Below are 12,793 nucleotides of genomic sequence, written 5' to 3' on the forward strand. Positions count from 1 at the left end.
ATAGGAACCAATAGCTGTTATACCGTTTTTATTTCTACGTGCCACGTGTAATTTTAAAATACTTATTTTTAATTTATATCCAGTCACGCATTAATCAACCATGCATAACTTGCTGAGCAAAACCATACAAAAAGAAAGGAAAAAAAAAGGAAATGAAAGATTTGGGAAAAAACCAGAGAAAAAAAGGAAAGAAAAAATTAAAAACATACCTTGCGAGGAATAAGAATGTCTTGGGCCCATTTGTTTGCAGGAAAATAGTTTATTTTTGAAAAGTGAATTCCAGGAAAGTATTTTCCGATGTTTGGTAGTGTAATGAAAAATAAGTTGGAAAACACTTTTCAATGTTTGGTTATGTTATGGAAAATGAACTGGAAAATAATTTATTAATGTTTTATTTTTTCAAGTTTATTAAAATAATGAGGAACAAATCTTACAAATTAAAAAGTTAAATGAAAATAAAATTGAAAAAAAATATAATTTCATAAATTATCTCAGATAAAATAAATAATAATCAAAATAATAGAGATCAAATCTAAAAAATTAAAAAAAAATGAAAGGTGGAGAAATTAAAATAATAATAATTAACATTTCATAAATGATTTCAAATAAAATAAGTAAAAATCAAAAGAATGATGACCAAATTTGATAGATAAAAAATTTCAATAAAAAAATAATAAGAAAAAAGCAAATAGAAATTATAAAAATAAAGACCAAAATTAATATAAAAATTAAATTTTAAGAGATGAAATTGAAAAATAAATATTCAAAACAAATTATATATAGCAATCAAAAGTTTGAGGATCAAATTTGATATAATCAACAAATAATGACATTTCTGAATTTTTCACAACTTCCGGAAAGTGTTTCCCGCTCAAATTTTTCAGGAAAACACTTTCTTGAAAACCAAGCCAGTTTTTCCTTTGACTGGAAAGTGTTTTCCGTTGACCAACTTTTCCAATGGCAAACAAACACATGAAAGTTTGGAAAGTGGTTTCCCGGAAACCACTTTTCGAAAAACAAACACAGTCAAAAGGAAAAACACTTTCCTACAAATCAAACCAAATTTTTCTTTGACTAGAAAGTGTTTTCCGTTGACCGAAAAGTGTTTCAATTGACCAGAAAGTGTTTTCCGTTGACCGGAAAGTGTTTTCCGTTGACCAACTTTCCTAATAGCAAACAAACACATGAAAGTTTTGAAAGTAGTTTCCTGAAAAATGAATTCCGGAAAACAAACATGGCCTTGATCAGGTTTGACGGAATCGAGATCTCCCCTTTCCTTTGATCCAAGGTTCCTCGAACCAACCTTTCCTTCATCTAGAGAGAAGGGACTCTGTATGTGGAAGGGTTTTCTAGAGTTTTTAAACTTGGTGGTCGACCCGTCTCAAGATACAAATTATCAGGTTTTGATTGGATTATCAGGTCAACTTCAATTTTTTTAATATATCAAAACGACATCGTTTTGGTTAAAAAAAAAAATAATCAATGGGTTACAACTGAGTTTTTGACCGAGTTTTATTGGGTCAGCCCACTAAATTACCTGAGTTTTTAACTTATTTTATTTTTTTTAAACACAATCCAGTTTTAATCCCGGATTAGTTAGGTTTCGAATTGATGTCTGAGTGGTGTGAATTTTAAAACTACCGGGTTTTTAAAAAGAAAGAAAATGGGAGGGGGGGGGGGAACAAAACACAAGGAAAATGTTAATATTTGAATATTTTTTTAATACTGCTTTCAATTTTAACCTTGAAATGGATTATTTTAGCGAATATGAGGGTTTATTGTCTAATTTACTTTTATATATTTTTTTTATAAATTAAATTTTATTAGGAATTCAAACCAAACATCCTCGTAAAGTTTAAAACACAATAATTCATCTAACCGTCTGGATTGATTTCAATTCACAATTCAAAACATACGGCGGATTCCCAAGAAATGCAAACCTCATCGTCGTGGCTTCCTTAGTTAAGCTCCTGAAAAAGAGAACACAGGACATCTTCTAAAAAAACAAACACCCTTTCTTGAATTTTTACTTATTTATGGCGGTTGTGAAAAAAAGGTTGACAAATAATTAGAAAAATAGTATAGCTAGAGAACTCAAAACGCCACAATCTTTCCAATTTTTTCAAGCAATGACATCTCTCTTCCCATTGCTTCTCCTTGACTTTTTTTTTTCATCAGTACGCTCATATAAGTAGCGCGACATATATCATCACAACCCTTTAAATTTGACCTGGCACTGACCAGACCTAGCGTCCTTGAGGTTTGACATATTATCAAGTTTAAATACAGTTGGGTTTGGCTAATGCTGGAGCAAGTGCACTTCTATTAAGATGTGTATGTATTCAAAAAAATTATATTTATATATTTTTTTAATTTGATATTTTTTTTAAATGCATATAAAAATATACTGATAAAATAGCGGTTCATCAGTATATTTGTTAATGCCTTCATTTTTTAGTTTCTTGTTTTTCTTTTGTGATTCTTAATATGTGTTTCTAATTTATTATCTATTTGGTACTTGAGTTTTTATGCATTAACTTCCCGTCAATGTTATATCTAGGTGAAGTTTTTTCATCAGAGGAGTTTTTTCATAAATTAGAATCTTAATTACACGAAGCATAAACTAAGCTCTTTACTAGCCAGCCACACACGCCCTGACAGATGGCGATTCCTTACCACTCCCTCCACCAAATATCCACCGTCCATTGCACATCAATCCACGGTTCAGAATTTCGCGCCTTTTAAAAACACAAAAAACAATATCCCGCCTTAGAAACATCTCCCATTGGTCCACTCAAAACGCATGCGGATCGCAATCCGCGTCACAATTTCCCAAACCTTCCTACCCGTCGATAACTCACTAATCAACGGCTCACATCCACTATCCGCGTTTTTCTCTCCTTTCCAAATCCCTCCAAAAGAACCACTTCAATTTCAAATTCCCGCCTACCCATCTCTGCCCTTTAAATTATCCCCAACTCTTAACCATTTGCATCGTCTTCTCAACAAGCAAAAGCAAAATACAAATTCTCTTCTTTTACTTTCTAATCTCTTTCAATGGCTCGTACCAAGCAGACTGCAAGAAAATCCACCGGAGGCAAGGCACCTCGTAAGCAGCTGGCAACAAAGGCTGCCCGCAAATCTGCTCCAGCAACCGGAGGTGTGAAGAAACCCCATCGTTTCAGGCCAGGAACTGTGGCTTTGAGAGAAATCAGGAAGTACCAAAAGAGTACCGAGCTCTTAATCCGCAAGCTTCCCTTCCAAAGGCTCGTGAGAGAAATTGCTCAGGATTTCAAGACCGATCTCAGGTTCCAGAGCAGTGCTGTCGCAGCTCTTCAAGAAGCAGCCGAGGCTTATCTCGTGGGTCTCTTTGAAGACACAAATCTGTGTGCTATTCATGCCAAGAGGGTTACAATCATGCCCAAGGATATCCAGTTGGCTAGAAGGATCAGGGGCGAAAGGGCTTAAGTTGTGTGGCTTGTTAATATTGTCTTGGTCTCATGTTTTTAGGGTTTATCGTTTTCTTTGTTGCTAATTTCTAGGGAAGCATAGATCTGGCTAGATCTACTACTAGTATCATTTCCTTATCTAGTGATCTTGATTTCAGTACTGAAAGATGTAATCGTTTTAAATGCAAATGGAAAACGTACTTTAATGCTTTGCATTCTACCTGTTTGTTAAATTGCCCCTGCTGGAACCTGAATCATTCCCTCGTTTTGTTATGAATTACTAGTCGTTAGCTTGAATTTCCATTGGAAAGACAATGAAAATCTGCCATCAATTGGGCAGTTAATTTATGATGCATCCCAGTGGTAGCTGTTTTTTGTAGTGTTTTTTATTTTTTATTTTTAAAAGATTTTCGATTTTTTTTTTAAAATCTACTCTTTACAACTACAAAAAAAAATGGGCCGTGGAGGGCTAAAGCCTACAGTCTTTGGGCTAGATGTGATGCTATTTTGTCTAGGCAACAGTAGTCAAACAAGGAAGAAAAAGTAGCCGTGAGATAAAAAGCATCTCCGATGATCAGCGGACGCGTATGCCTGTTGAGAATAGTTTGTCCGGGTCAGCCCTCAGTATATAAGACAACACTGTCCGCCGAGAAGGCTTTCTCGAGAGCAGAAGACAAGACAAAGACTATAAACTAGAAAGCAAAGCAGTAAAAAACTCTCCAAAACAAAAAACAAAGTCCGTAAAACTGGATTCCAAAAACTGGACAGCAAAAAACAAAGCGAAAAAAGAAAACAAAGAAATGGAGGAAGATCACAGTAATGGTGGAAATAGCAGCAGCAATGGTAATTTAGAAACATCGAAGGCTGATAAAGCTGTTTGGCTAATGAAGTGTCCAGTAGTGGTTGCAAAGTCATGGAAAAGTCATCATACCTCTTCTTCAGATTCCGCTCCGCTCGCTAAAGTCGTTCTCTCCCTCGATCCTCTCCAATCTGACGATCCCTCTGCTCTTCAGGTACCTTTTCTCGTCTCAATTTGCACGCAACTCTTTTGATTTTTGAAATATCTTTCCTAATCAGGTTTCGCCTATTTGATGGTCACTGGTGACTATTTCTTAACTCTTCTAACCCTGGTTTATTTTACTCAGCGGCCTATTGTTGCCTGGATCTGTTGATTTTAACTGCGATATTAGGTTAAAATATTTAGTTTTTCCCTGGTTGATTGTTGTTGAATGATATGTTATTCAACGTTTCATCTCTCTTACATGATTTTAAATGGTAATCAGTTCACTATGGAGATGGCTCGCACTGAGACCGGGAATGTGCCGAAGAGTTATTCTTTGAATATGTTTAAGGACTTTGTTCCGATGGGTGTCTTTTCGGAGACACCTCAAGGTGAGGAGGATCTGGTTTGTGGATGATTTTTCTTTTTAATGAACATGATTTTTTTCATGCGTAAAAAATTGTGCGATCCTTTAATTGGTGAGCCCTTTCACTGGTGTTGGTGGATGTTTATTTTTGAATCCCTTGTAATTTACCTTAACTTGCGATAATGATCTTTTGTCATTTGCTATTATGAACTCATGTGTGTTGCATTGACATGAAGACTACTGTTGAACATTGCAACTTGCAGAAATATGAACAAGGGACTTCTCGTTCTATGTACAATAAAATTGTTGAAGAAAAATCGTGAGACACCACTGTGTTCTTTGCATGTTTTGGCTGGGGAAGATAAATTCTTATACTTAGGTCTTGTGAGTGTTTGTCAGTGATGGACTTGTGCATTGTCTTAACATGTTCAGTTTTCAACGTTGCCCTGTGAATCATAGTTACTTTCAATAATCGTGTTGATCTAATTCTTACTAGAAAGTGGGACTGTAATATTCCTGAGTAAACATCAGATTATATTGAATATTAACTTGTGTTAAAGTGGTTCTCTGAAGCTTGATTTCTGTTCTTTCTGTGTTTTGCATCTTGGAGGAATAACACGAGGGTTTCTTCAAGAGCAGTTGCTGCTTCCAGAAAGAGTGTTATAGAAGTTGGAGTAGAATAAGATTTTACTTTGTTTTAAATAAGCTTTGATACCTGGCCCACATTATTGTTTTGCCTTCTCCTCATGAATTACCCTGTATCATGGTTGTCAAGTGGCTTTATGCATGTTTATATTATATGAACATAACACTCTTGAAGGTACTTGTAGTTCATGAATCACGAGTATTCAAATTGGATGTTTCAAACAGATGCATCCTACATGTCTTTGATATAATCCATAATCTTATGTTCTGCACTGTGATATTTACTTTCTTCATACCATTGTTATTTACTTCTTGTTTTTGATTTTTTTAATGATCTTTTCAATTATTTATAGGGAGGGTTTCCATGGAAGGAAAAGTGGAACATAAATTTGACATGAAGCCTCACGAGGAAAACATTGAGGAATATAGTAAATTATGCCGTGACAGGACGAAAAAGTCTATGATCAAGAATAGGCAGATACGGGTAGAGGATTGGATTGTCATTTACTTTGCTATTTTCAAACACATGCATATAACATAACTTTTGCCTTGATTGCTTTTAAAGGTGATTGATAATGACCGTGGGGTGCACATGAGGCCCATGCCTGGAATGGTCGGCTTGATTTCATCTACCTCCAAGGTATATTCCCTTTCTCCAGTGGATTCGTTGGTATTAGGATGTTTCTAAATTAGTTCTCGTTTAATCTGCTTTAAATGGAGTTATGAATAATAACATTTCATAGTAATGGGAATAGATAACATCTATACTTTCTGAGCAGTTTTTTCCTGTGTGCACACCTTCTCTCAAGTACATTGGTGGTCCTTTTTTAGCCAAAGACCCATGCTTTCTGCTTTTAAGAATAAACCTCTTTAATCTTTATTATCAATTATTTGCGAGCAGGATAAGAAGAGAACACAACCAGTTAAACAATCAGATGTGAAGAGAACCAGGAGGGATCGTGGTGAATTGGAGGATATCATGTTCAAGTTATTTGAAAGGCAACCAAATTGGGCCTTAAAGCAGCTTGTTCAAGAAACAGATCAACCTGCGGTATGCTTTTCTACTCAGGCTGATATAGATGATAGGTGTTTTCTTTTTATTTATTTATTTATCTGAGAAGGATGATTGTCAAATCGACTGTGTTTATTATTGTAGCAAAATATTGTTCCAGGGTATTCACGTGTCAAATTTTGTTGTTGTTTTCTTTTGAGTGCAGCAATTCTTGAAAGAGATACTGAATGAACTTTGCATGTACAATAAGCGGGGAACAAACCAAGGAACTTATGAGCTAAAACCAGAATATAAGAAAACTGCTGAGGATACAGGTGCTGATTAATCTTTCACATTTCTCTTTGTATCATCAAAACTTTACTATTTTTTCCCTGACAGATATAAGCTAGTAGCAAACCATTAAGGGAGGAAACGAAACAAAAAATGGAAAAAGAAATGAGTTGGGCAGGAGGGTGGGAATGTCTTACTTGGAAGCACTGGGGCTTCAGAGTATGCTTGTGGTGCTTCAATTTCATTATTGTGAAATTCAATAGGCGGAGACTTATATAGGGACAATTTATCGGGTTGGTTAATATAACCCTTCACAGTGGTCCATGGTTTCATAATCGTTCCTGAAGTAACATAAAAAATTTGATTTGGATGGTGTGTATGTTGAAATAAAATGTTTGCCTGCGGCATGAATTGTTTACAATAGTGCTGAACTGCTTATTCATCTCTTTAGCAATAGAAGAAGCATAATTTGTTGTTGAGAGCTTCTTCCCATTCTCTTCATGATGTGTTAAACCTAAAATTGAAAGCTTTCAGAAATGCCATTCATGACTTTTGCCTCTGCTAGGCTGAATCCTCTGTGACTGTAACATTGATTCTCCAGTGAATTTTGAGTGTTTGGAACGCTGTGAAACTGTGTTTCTAAATTTTGATTTTTTTTTTGTTGTTTAAAATAATATTTTTTTAATGTTTTCATATTGTATTTTAAAAATAATTTTTTAAAAAATAAAATTTTTTTATTTTAATATATTTTTAAATAAAAAATATTTTAAAACTTAATTTGTTTTTCACTGACCAGTTAGGGTGTCCCTGTCTGGCCTTGATAAGCTACTACGAGGACAGATTGAACATGACGACCGAGTAAATGCTAAAGAAATGGGTAATGCCACGTAGGACGGCAAGAAGTTAAACGAAATAATTACAGCTAGTGTAATTTTATTGAACTTCTAGGTCTTTCAACATAATTGTCTGAAAATGATTTTGGGCCTCAAAAGTTTTTTTTTATTAAGCCTTGTGATAGAACCAGCTAATAGCCTATTATCATAGAGGCCAGCGAATTCTATTAAATGCACAATTGCCTCGCCAATCTGAGACGAGCTAAACGGTTGTTTGAATCTTATGCAAACTTATTAGTAGTCGGATTTGCAGTTTATAAATGGAGGCCACAAGTTTGGAGCTGGGGGCCCATTTCGGAATTGGGAGTTTCCTAGTCAACCCAGGGAGGCGAGAACATTGTTTGTAAAATTCTAGAAAATAAAAGGTTGGTAACTTGTAAATGTTCTTTTGGTTGTGTTATGATTTTCCTCCCCTGAACATAACCTAATCCAAAAAATAAAAAAACTAAACTACGAGGAAGACAAACATTAGGCAATATAATAAGGTGGGCTTATAGGGCTCCCAGCCAACTAGCTCCGAGTCCTAGGTTTCCATCTCCCTATGGAGATTGGGCTTTTTTTGAAGCCTATAGTTTGAGGTGGCGCAATGGTCCCTTAACCTTTTGTGCTGGTCTGCACCGATCACTTACAACTAACTTCCTCGACCAAAAAGGAATCACATAAAACTTAGAAATTGGGCTTGTGTGAATTAAGGACGGGATGGACGGGCTCTTGTATGCACGATGGATGCATTTTACGCGAGGTTTAGGCTGAGGTCCGCCTCGGAGAAACCAGTCCACTACTGTTTGTTTATTTTGCACAACCTCGGAAACTGAAGAGGCAAGAACCCATCACAACTCCCAGAAAACCAAAACGAGGGATCATTGTATGACCTGCAAGGCAACGCCTTGACTCCCCTGCAATTCATGCGTCTATCGACTTTATCAAACGCGTGATGAAGTGAATACCAGTGGAAACAAGATAAGAACAATGTCTTCTTTTTAAAGTTGTTGGAAGAATGATCGATACAGTTGTGTCAGTACCAACGATGTCTGATTTCTTGTCCATCTACTTTACAAGCTCGTTCTGAGATATTTATTACTGACCATGCTATGCCACTCTTTCCTGATGGTTAATATTGCAGATTCAACACAGGGTGCTTGCTAGCTGCAAACAAGGGCTTGTGCCTATAGTCTGTAAGTGGACGTCTTCTGTGCTGTGGGACTCCCAGTAAGTGCCCTTACTGTTGCATTTAGGCTTGGCTCGAAATTTCTCTTAGCAAAGGGAATCGTTTCCTATATATCTAGGCATTACAATACTAATTCAGAATCATGTCTTGATTTGTAATAGTATTGGTCCCATTTGGTGATTATTGCTTTTCCTTTTTTACTGATCTAAACGTGCCTAAGAAATGAGAAACCAAATGGAACCAGGCTATTGAATTTAGGGGAAAACGTATTAGCAATGGAAACATATACTAGAAGGACCCTTTTAAGAGTATTAATTCTAATCTCCTAATATGATCATATAAATGCTTGGTCATGGCATTTAGGGGAAGAAAAAAAATTGAAAATCAAGACCCTAAATTCCTTAATTAACCATGTATGAAACAATAAAATACACTAGCTGCTTGAATGAATCTCTAGACTGATCTGGTGTTAAGTTGATAATTTTTTAGAACTTGAGATTTACCTTGCTAAGTTCGATATTTTTATCATAAAAAGAAGGATTGAGCATCTCTTTGTTTCGACTTCTTTTTAGTGTAAAAATATGATGTGTCAACATGATATGAAATGAACCTAAATAATTAGGGTTTTATAATCCATGATTGTCATCCACTAGATGAAAATGCACATTGATAGTTTGAAAAGGTCAGGTGCTGTTGTCTTAATTTTCTTGAATATCATCATTGCGCGCATTTCTACGATAATGCGGTGTTAACATCAACTTAATCAGGTCATCCATCAAACTTTCTATTATTCTAACCCCTGATCCATCAATATCTCCAAATATTGATCTCCATACAATGCTTTCAATGAATGGAACCAGATTGTCTTGGGAAATCTCATTGCCATAAATTTAATTAGGTGAAGAAAATATTGGATTATGTATATTAATGGAGTTTGAGTTGTGTCTTTGGTAGCAAATGGTGAGAGACTGGCTTTTTATTGATGCAGTAGAACATGTACTCCTTTTCGGTAATCTGGTAAGAAAGTATGAGGAAGGCTTGTAAAATTCGTGAACTACATGTGCTCTAAAACGATCATCTGTAACCTACTTGTAAGCTGATGCTTCCTTTAATTGTATATCATAGAAAAAACAGAGAAGTTCAAGCAAATTTGAATGTCAGTCGGTCATGGATTTTTCTTTCAAAAGGATTAAAATAATCAATGAATTTATCTAAGAGCCACATTTCTTATTCTTGATGCTGCTATTAGGGTAGGCCTTGTATAAATCATTTTTATTTTAAAGTAAAACCCTAAATAAGTTTTTCAGGTGATTATGTAGAGGTCATTGCGTCTCTAATTGCTCATTAGTTGCATGGATTTGCTGTGATATGACTCCTCATGTGCACCAACTTGTAATTCTTATTGACATTGAAATTGTTTCATGAACACATAGAAGTGCCTTATTGAGTGGATGTTGAACGCAATATCATGCCTTCAATGAGCTCGTCTAGTGTGAATAGCCACTGTTGTGTTGCCTACTGATTCTGCCTCTTAGACCCACGCGATGGGTGATGAGGATCTTGAAAATGACCAACTAGGAATCTTCTTTGTCACCCATGGAAGATTTTCACAGCATCTTTTGCTCAAATATTCCAATACCATCTTCTCAAAATGAATGAGCATGCAATTGAATGCTTTCATCAACTTGGACTCTTATAGTATAGTGGGCTTGGGGTACCCCAGTAAAGGGACCATTTTCACAATGGTGCAGTTTAAATGGAATGGTAACGGAGACTTGTGACTCCCATGAACGTGGATTCAAAAGTGGAAAAGCAATAAATGAAGAGAGAGAGAAAGAGTCAAAGAAGGTTTTGATTGAGGATAGTATCGAAGTTTCAAGCCACAATATATCTTAGATGCTAAAACGTTTTCCCTACAAGGTAAGCATGACACTTTTTTTCTGAATTGTCATTCCTGTGTTTTTGTTTTGCTAGAAGACCGAGTCAAATTGCACCAGGCTTGTGTACGCGTAGTTATTATTGGATATAACAATATGAAGATTTTGATATTTTGTTTCGCCCTGGGATTTGCTTGTTCCCCACGCTCTTTGGCGTCTGGCAACTATTGGAATTGGCTGATGTAGCAAATACACAAGCTATGAATTTGTATTTGTGCTTGTTCATGTGTATATGTGTGAACTGTGAAAATTGTCTCCATGGCTTTTGATATTTTGTTTAGCCCAGGGATTTACTTGTTCCATAATGTTATCTTATGTCCGGCAACTATTGGAATTGGATGCTCCACCAACTCCACTATTTGATGTCCGGCAACTGTTGGAGTTGTGGGCTAAGATTGATCTTGATGAACAGATAAGGTTGCATAATATTGACGGCTTTGAAAGGAAAAAGATTGCATATTGGGTGGTGGGTTTTCCTTTCCCAAGCTGTTGTTTGCCTTTCCTTCCATAACTCTCCCCTCCAAGCACCTTGTAATCTCAGAACTGGCTTTCAAGCCCCACATCAGATCATCACTCGTGCACATAATTCCTAGCAGGAATAAAATTATGGAGAGCATCTTCTCTTCCCTTTTGGCGCGTGCTGGTGTAACACCATTGGTTTAAATATACGGCATAGATACAGATTCATATAAGCACTGGCTGGAGTTTTATTTCATCTTGATAGTTTGGTTGAAGTCATGTCTGTGATGTTTGATGCATACGTTCAGCAGACAAAACCAAAGCCAACATATGGTTCTGTTGATATGGTATTTAATTAGTGCTTTAGGTGTCATTCTAAGAAGATTTTCTTCTTATCTTACAAATTTATCGATTTGTAGAAGTAAAGCCAAGCAGAAGCCGAAAAGCAGCACAGAGCCACGCAGATGAACAAGCTAGTCAATTTTGATGTCTCTTGATGCCTTAAATCACAAATAAAGATTTGCAGTCAAAAAGGAGGGATTTAACGATAGACATCAATGCATAAAAGATTGATCAAAACCTTTATTAGTTATTTTCCTATGGGATACAAAAACCCTTTATTAATTTGAATTCAATGGACCATATCACACGCAATTTTTGAGATCAATCGAATCTATCTAATCATGTTGGGTGTGGAAAAAAGCATTTGAAACTATTTTCACCAAAGATCACTATGCCTTAACCTCTTTGATTGTGATATCGTGGTGGGTGGATTCACTTTATGTGCCTAAAGAGCCAAACAAAAGCAATAAAGAATCACTAGTGCGTTTATCTGCTAGTGTGTGAAAACCAGGAAAGAGCCAACCCACATAAAGCTAGAGGGATCTTTCCAAAGGATGGAAGCTGGGTTGGTTATAATTCCTCGTTTATTTCATTTCGTTGTGATTTTCTAAAAATTATTTTTCATATTTTTTTGTATTTGTTTATCATTGAAAAAATTAATTAATAAAAAAATACTTTCCAATTCAAAGTAAATTTAGTCTAATTTCCATTAAATTATTTTCTTTTTATTTTGTGCAGAAAATATTTTCTAGAAGTTGAGAAAAAACTCAAAAATATCTTGTTATTTGTTGATTATATCAAATTTAATCCTTAGTCTTTTGATTGATATATAATTTGTTTTATTTTTTTTTTCGCTTTGATTTCATCACTTAGAATTTGATTTTTACATGAACTTTTAGTCATCATTCTTTTGATTGTTATTTGTTTTTCTCTTATCTTTTTATTAATTGAAATTCTTTATCTATCAGATTTGATTCCTATTCTTTTGATTGCATTTATTTTATTTGAAATAATTTATGAAATTGTATTTTTTTTAATTTTATCATTTTTAAATTTTTTTCCATCAGATTTTAGTTTTTATTATTTTAATTGTTATTTATTTATTTAAAATAATTTATAAAATTAGATTTTTTTTAATTTTATTATTTTTCAACTTTTTTATTTGTTAGATTTGATCTTTATTTTTAGAAGATTATAAAAAAAAAACAAACATAACCTGATAATTTAGTCATCCTCTAGAAGATTTTTGTG

The 12,793-nt window shown here is 34.9% G+C and overlaps 2 protein-coding genes across 9 annotated transcripts; both read left to right on the forward strand.

Moving 5' to 3' along the window:
* Positions 1-2,975: 2,975 nt before the first annotated feature.
* On the forward strand, positions 2,976-3,669 carry LOC133692087 (histone H3.2). Its single transcript, XM_062112771.1, has one exon. It carries the CDS (start codon positions 3,058-3,060, stop codon positions 3,466-3,468), a length of 411 nt encoding a protein of 136 aa, XP_061968755.1. The 5' UTR covers positions 2,976-3,057; the 3' UTR covers positions 3,469-3,669.
* Positions 3,670-4,026: 357 nt separating this feature from the next.
* On the forward strand, positions 4,027-11,433 carry LOC133692085 (transcription initiation factor IIF subunit beta-like). 8 transcript variants are annotated; one of them, XR_009841788.1, is made up of 9 exons: positions 4,027-4,462; positions 4,733-4,841; positions 5,815-5,945; positions 6,027-6,101; positions 6,363-6,512; positions 6,679-6,787; positions 7,890-8,001; positions 8,760-8,845; positions 10,779-11,433. XR_009841788.1 is itself a non-coding variant. In XM_062112769.1 (7 exons), exons 1-7 carry the CDS (start codon positions 4,250-4,252, stop codon positions 8,780-8,782), a joined length of 810 nt encoding a protein of 269 aa, XP_061968753.1. In that variant the 5' UTR covers positions 4,029-4,249; the 3' UTR covers positions 8,783-11,433. The 8 variants fall into 8 exon arrangements, 2 of the variants coding, with proteins under 2 accessions (XP_061968753.1, XP_061968754.1); XR_009841787.1 differs by having other exon boundaries at positions 8,760-11,433; XR_009841789.1 differs by lacking the exon at positions 7,890-8,001 and having other exon boundaries at positions 4,029-4,462; positions 10,238-11,433.
* Positions 11,434-12,793: the final 1,360 nt, after the last annotated feature.

The sequence above is a fragment of the Populus nigra genome, chromosome 4 (assembly GCF_951802175.1).
Source record: "Populus nigra chromosome 4, ddPopNigr1.1, whole genome shotgun sequence".
NCBI classification, from domain to species: domain Eukaryota; kingdom Viridiplantae; phylum Streptophyta; class Magnoliopsida; order Malpighiales; family Salicaceae; genus Populus; species Populus nigra.

What these genes read in the sequence shown, in the direction of transcription:
- LOC133692087 (XM_062112771.1), top strand. Translation starts at nt 3,058, where the DNA reads ATGGCTCGTACCAAGCAGACTGCAAGAAAATCCACCGGAGGCAAGGCA.
- LOC133692085 (XM_062112769.1), top strand. Translation starts at nt 4,250, where the DNA reads ATGGAGGAAGATCACAGTAATGGTGGAAATAGCAGCAGCAATGGTAAT. An exon ending in ACGATCCCTCTGCTCTTCAG is followed by an intron (nt 4,463 to 4,732) that starts GTACCTTTTCTC and finishes AATGGTAATCAG; the next exon opens with TTCACTATGGAGATGGCTCG. An exon ending in AAGAAACAGATCAACCTGCG is followed by an intron (nt 6,513 to 6,678) that starts GTATGCTTTTCT and finishes TTTTGAGTGCAG; the next exon opens with CAATTCTTGAAAGAGATACT.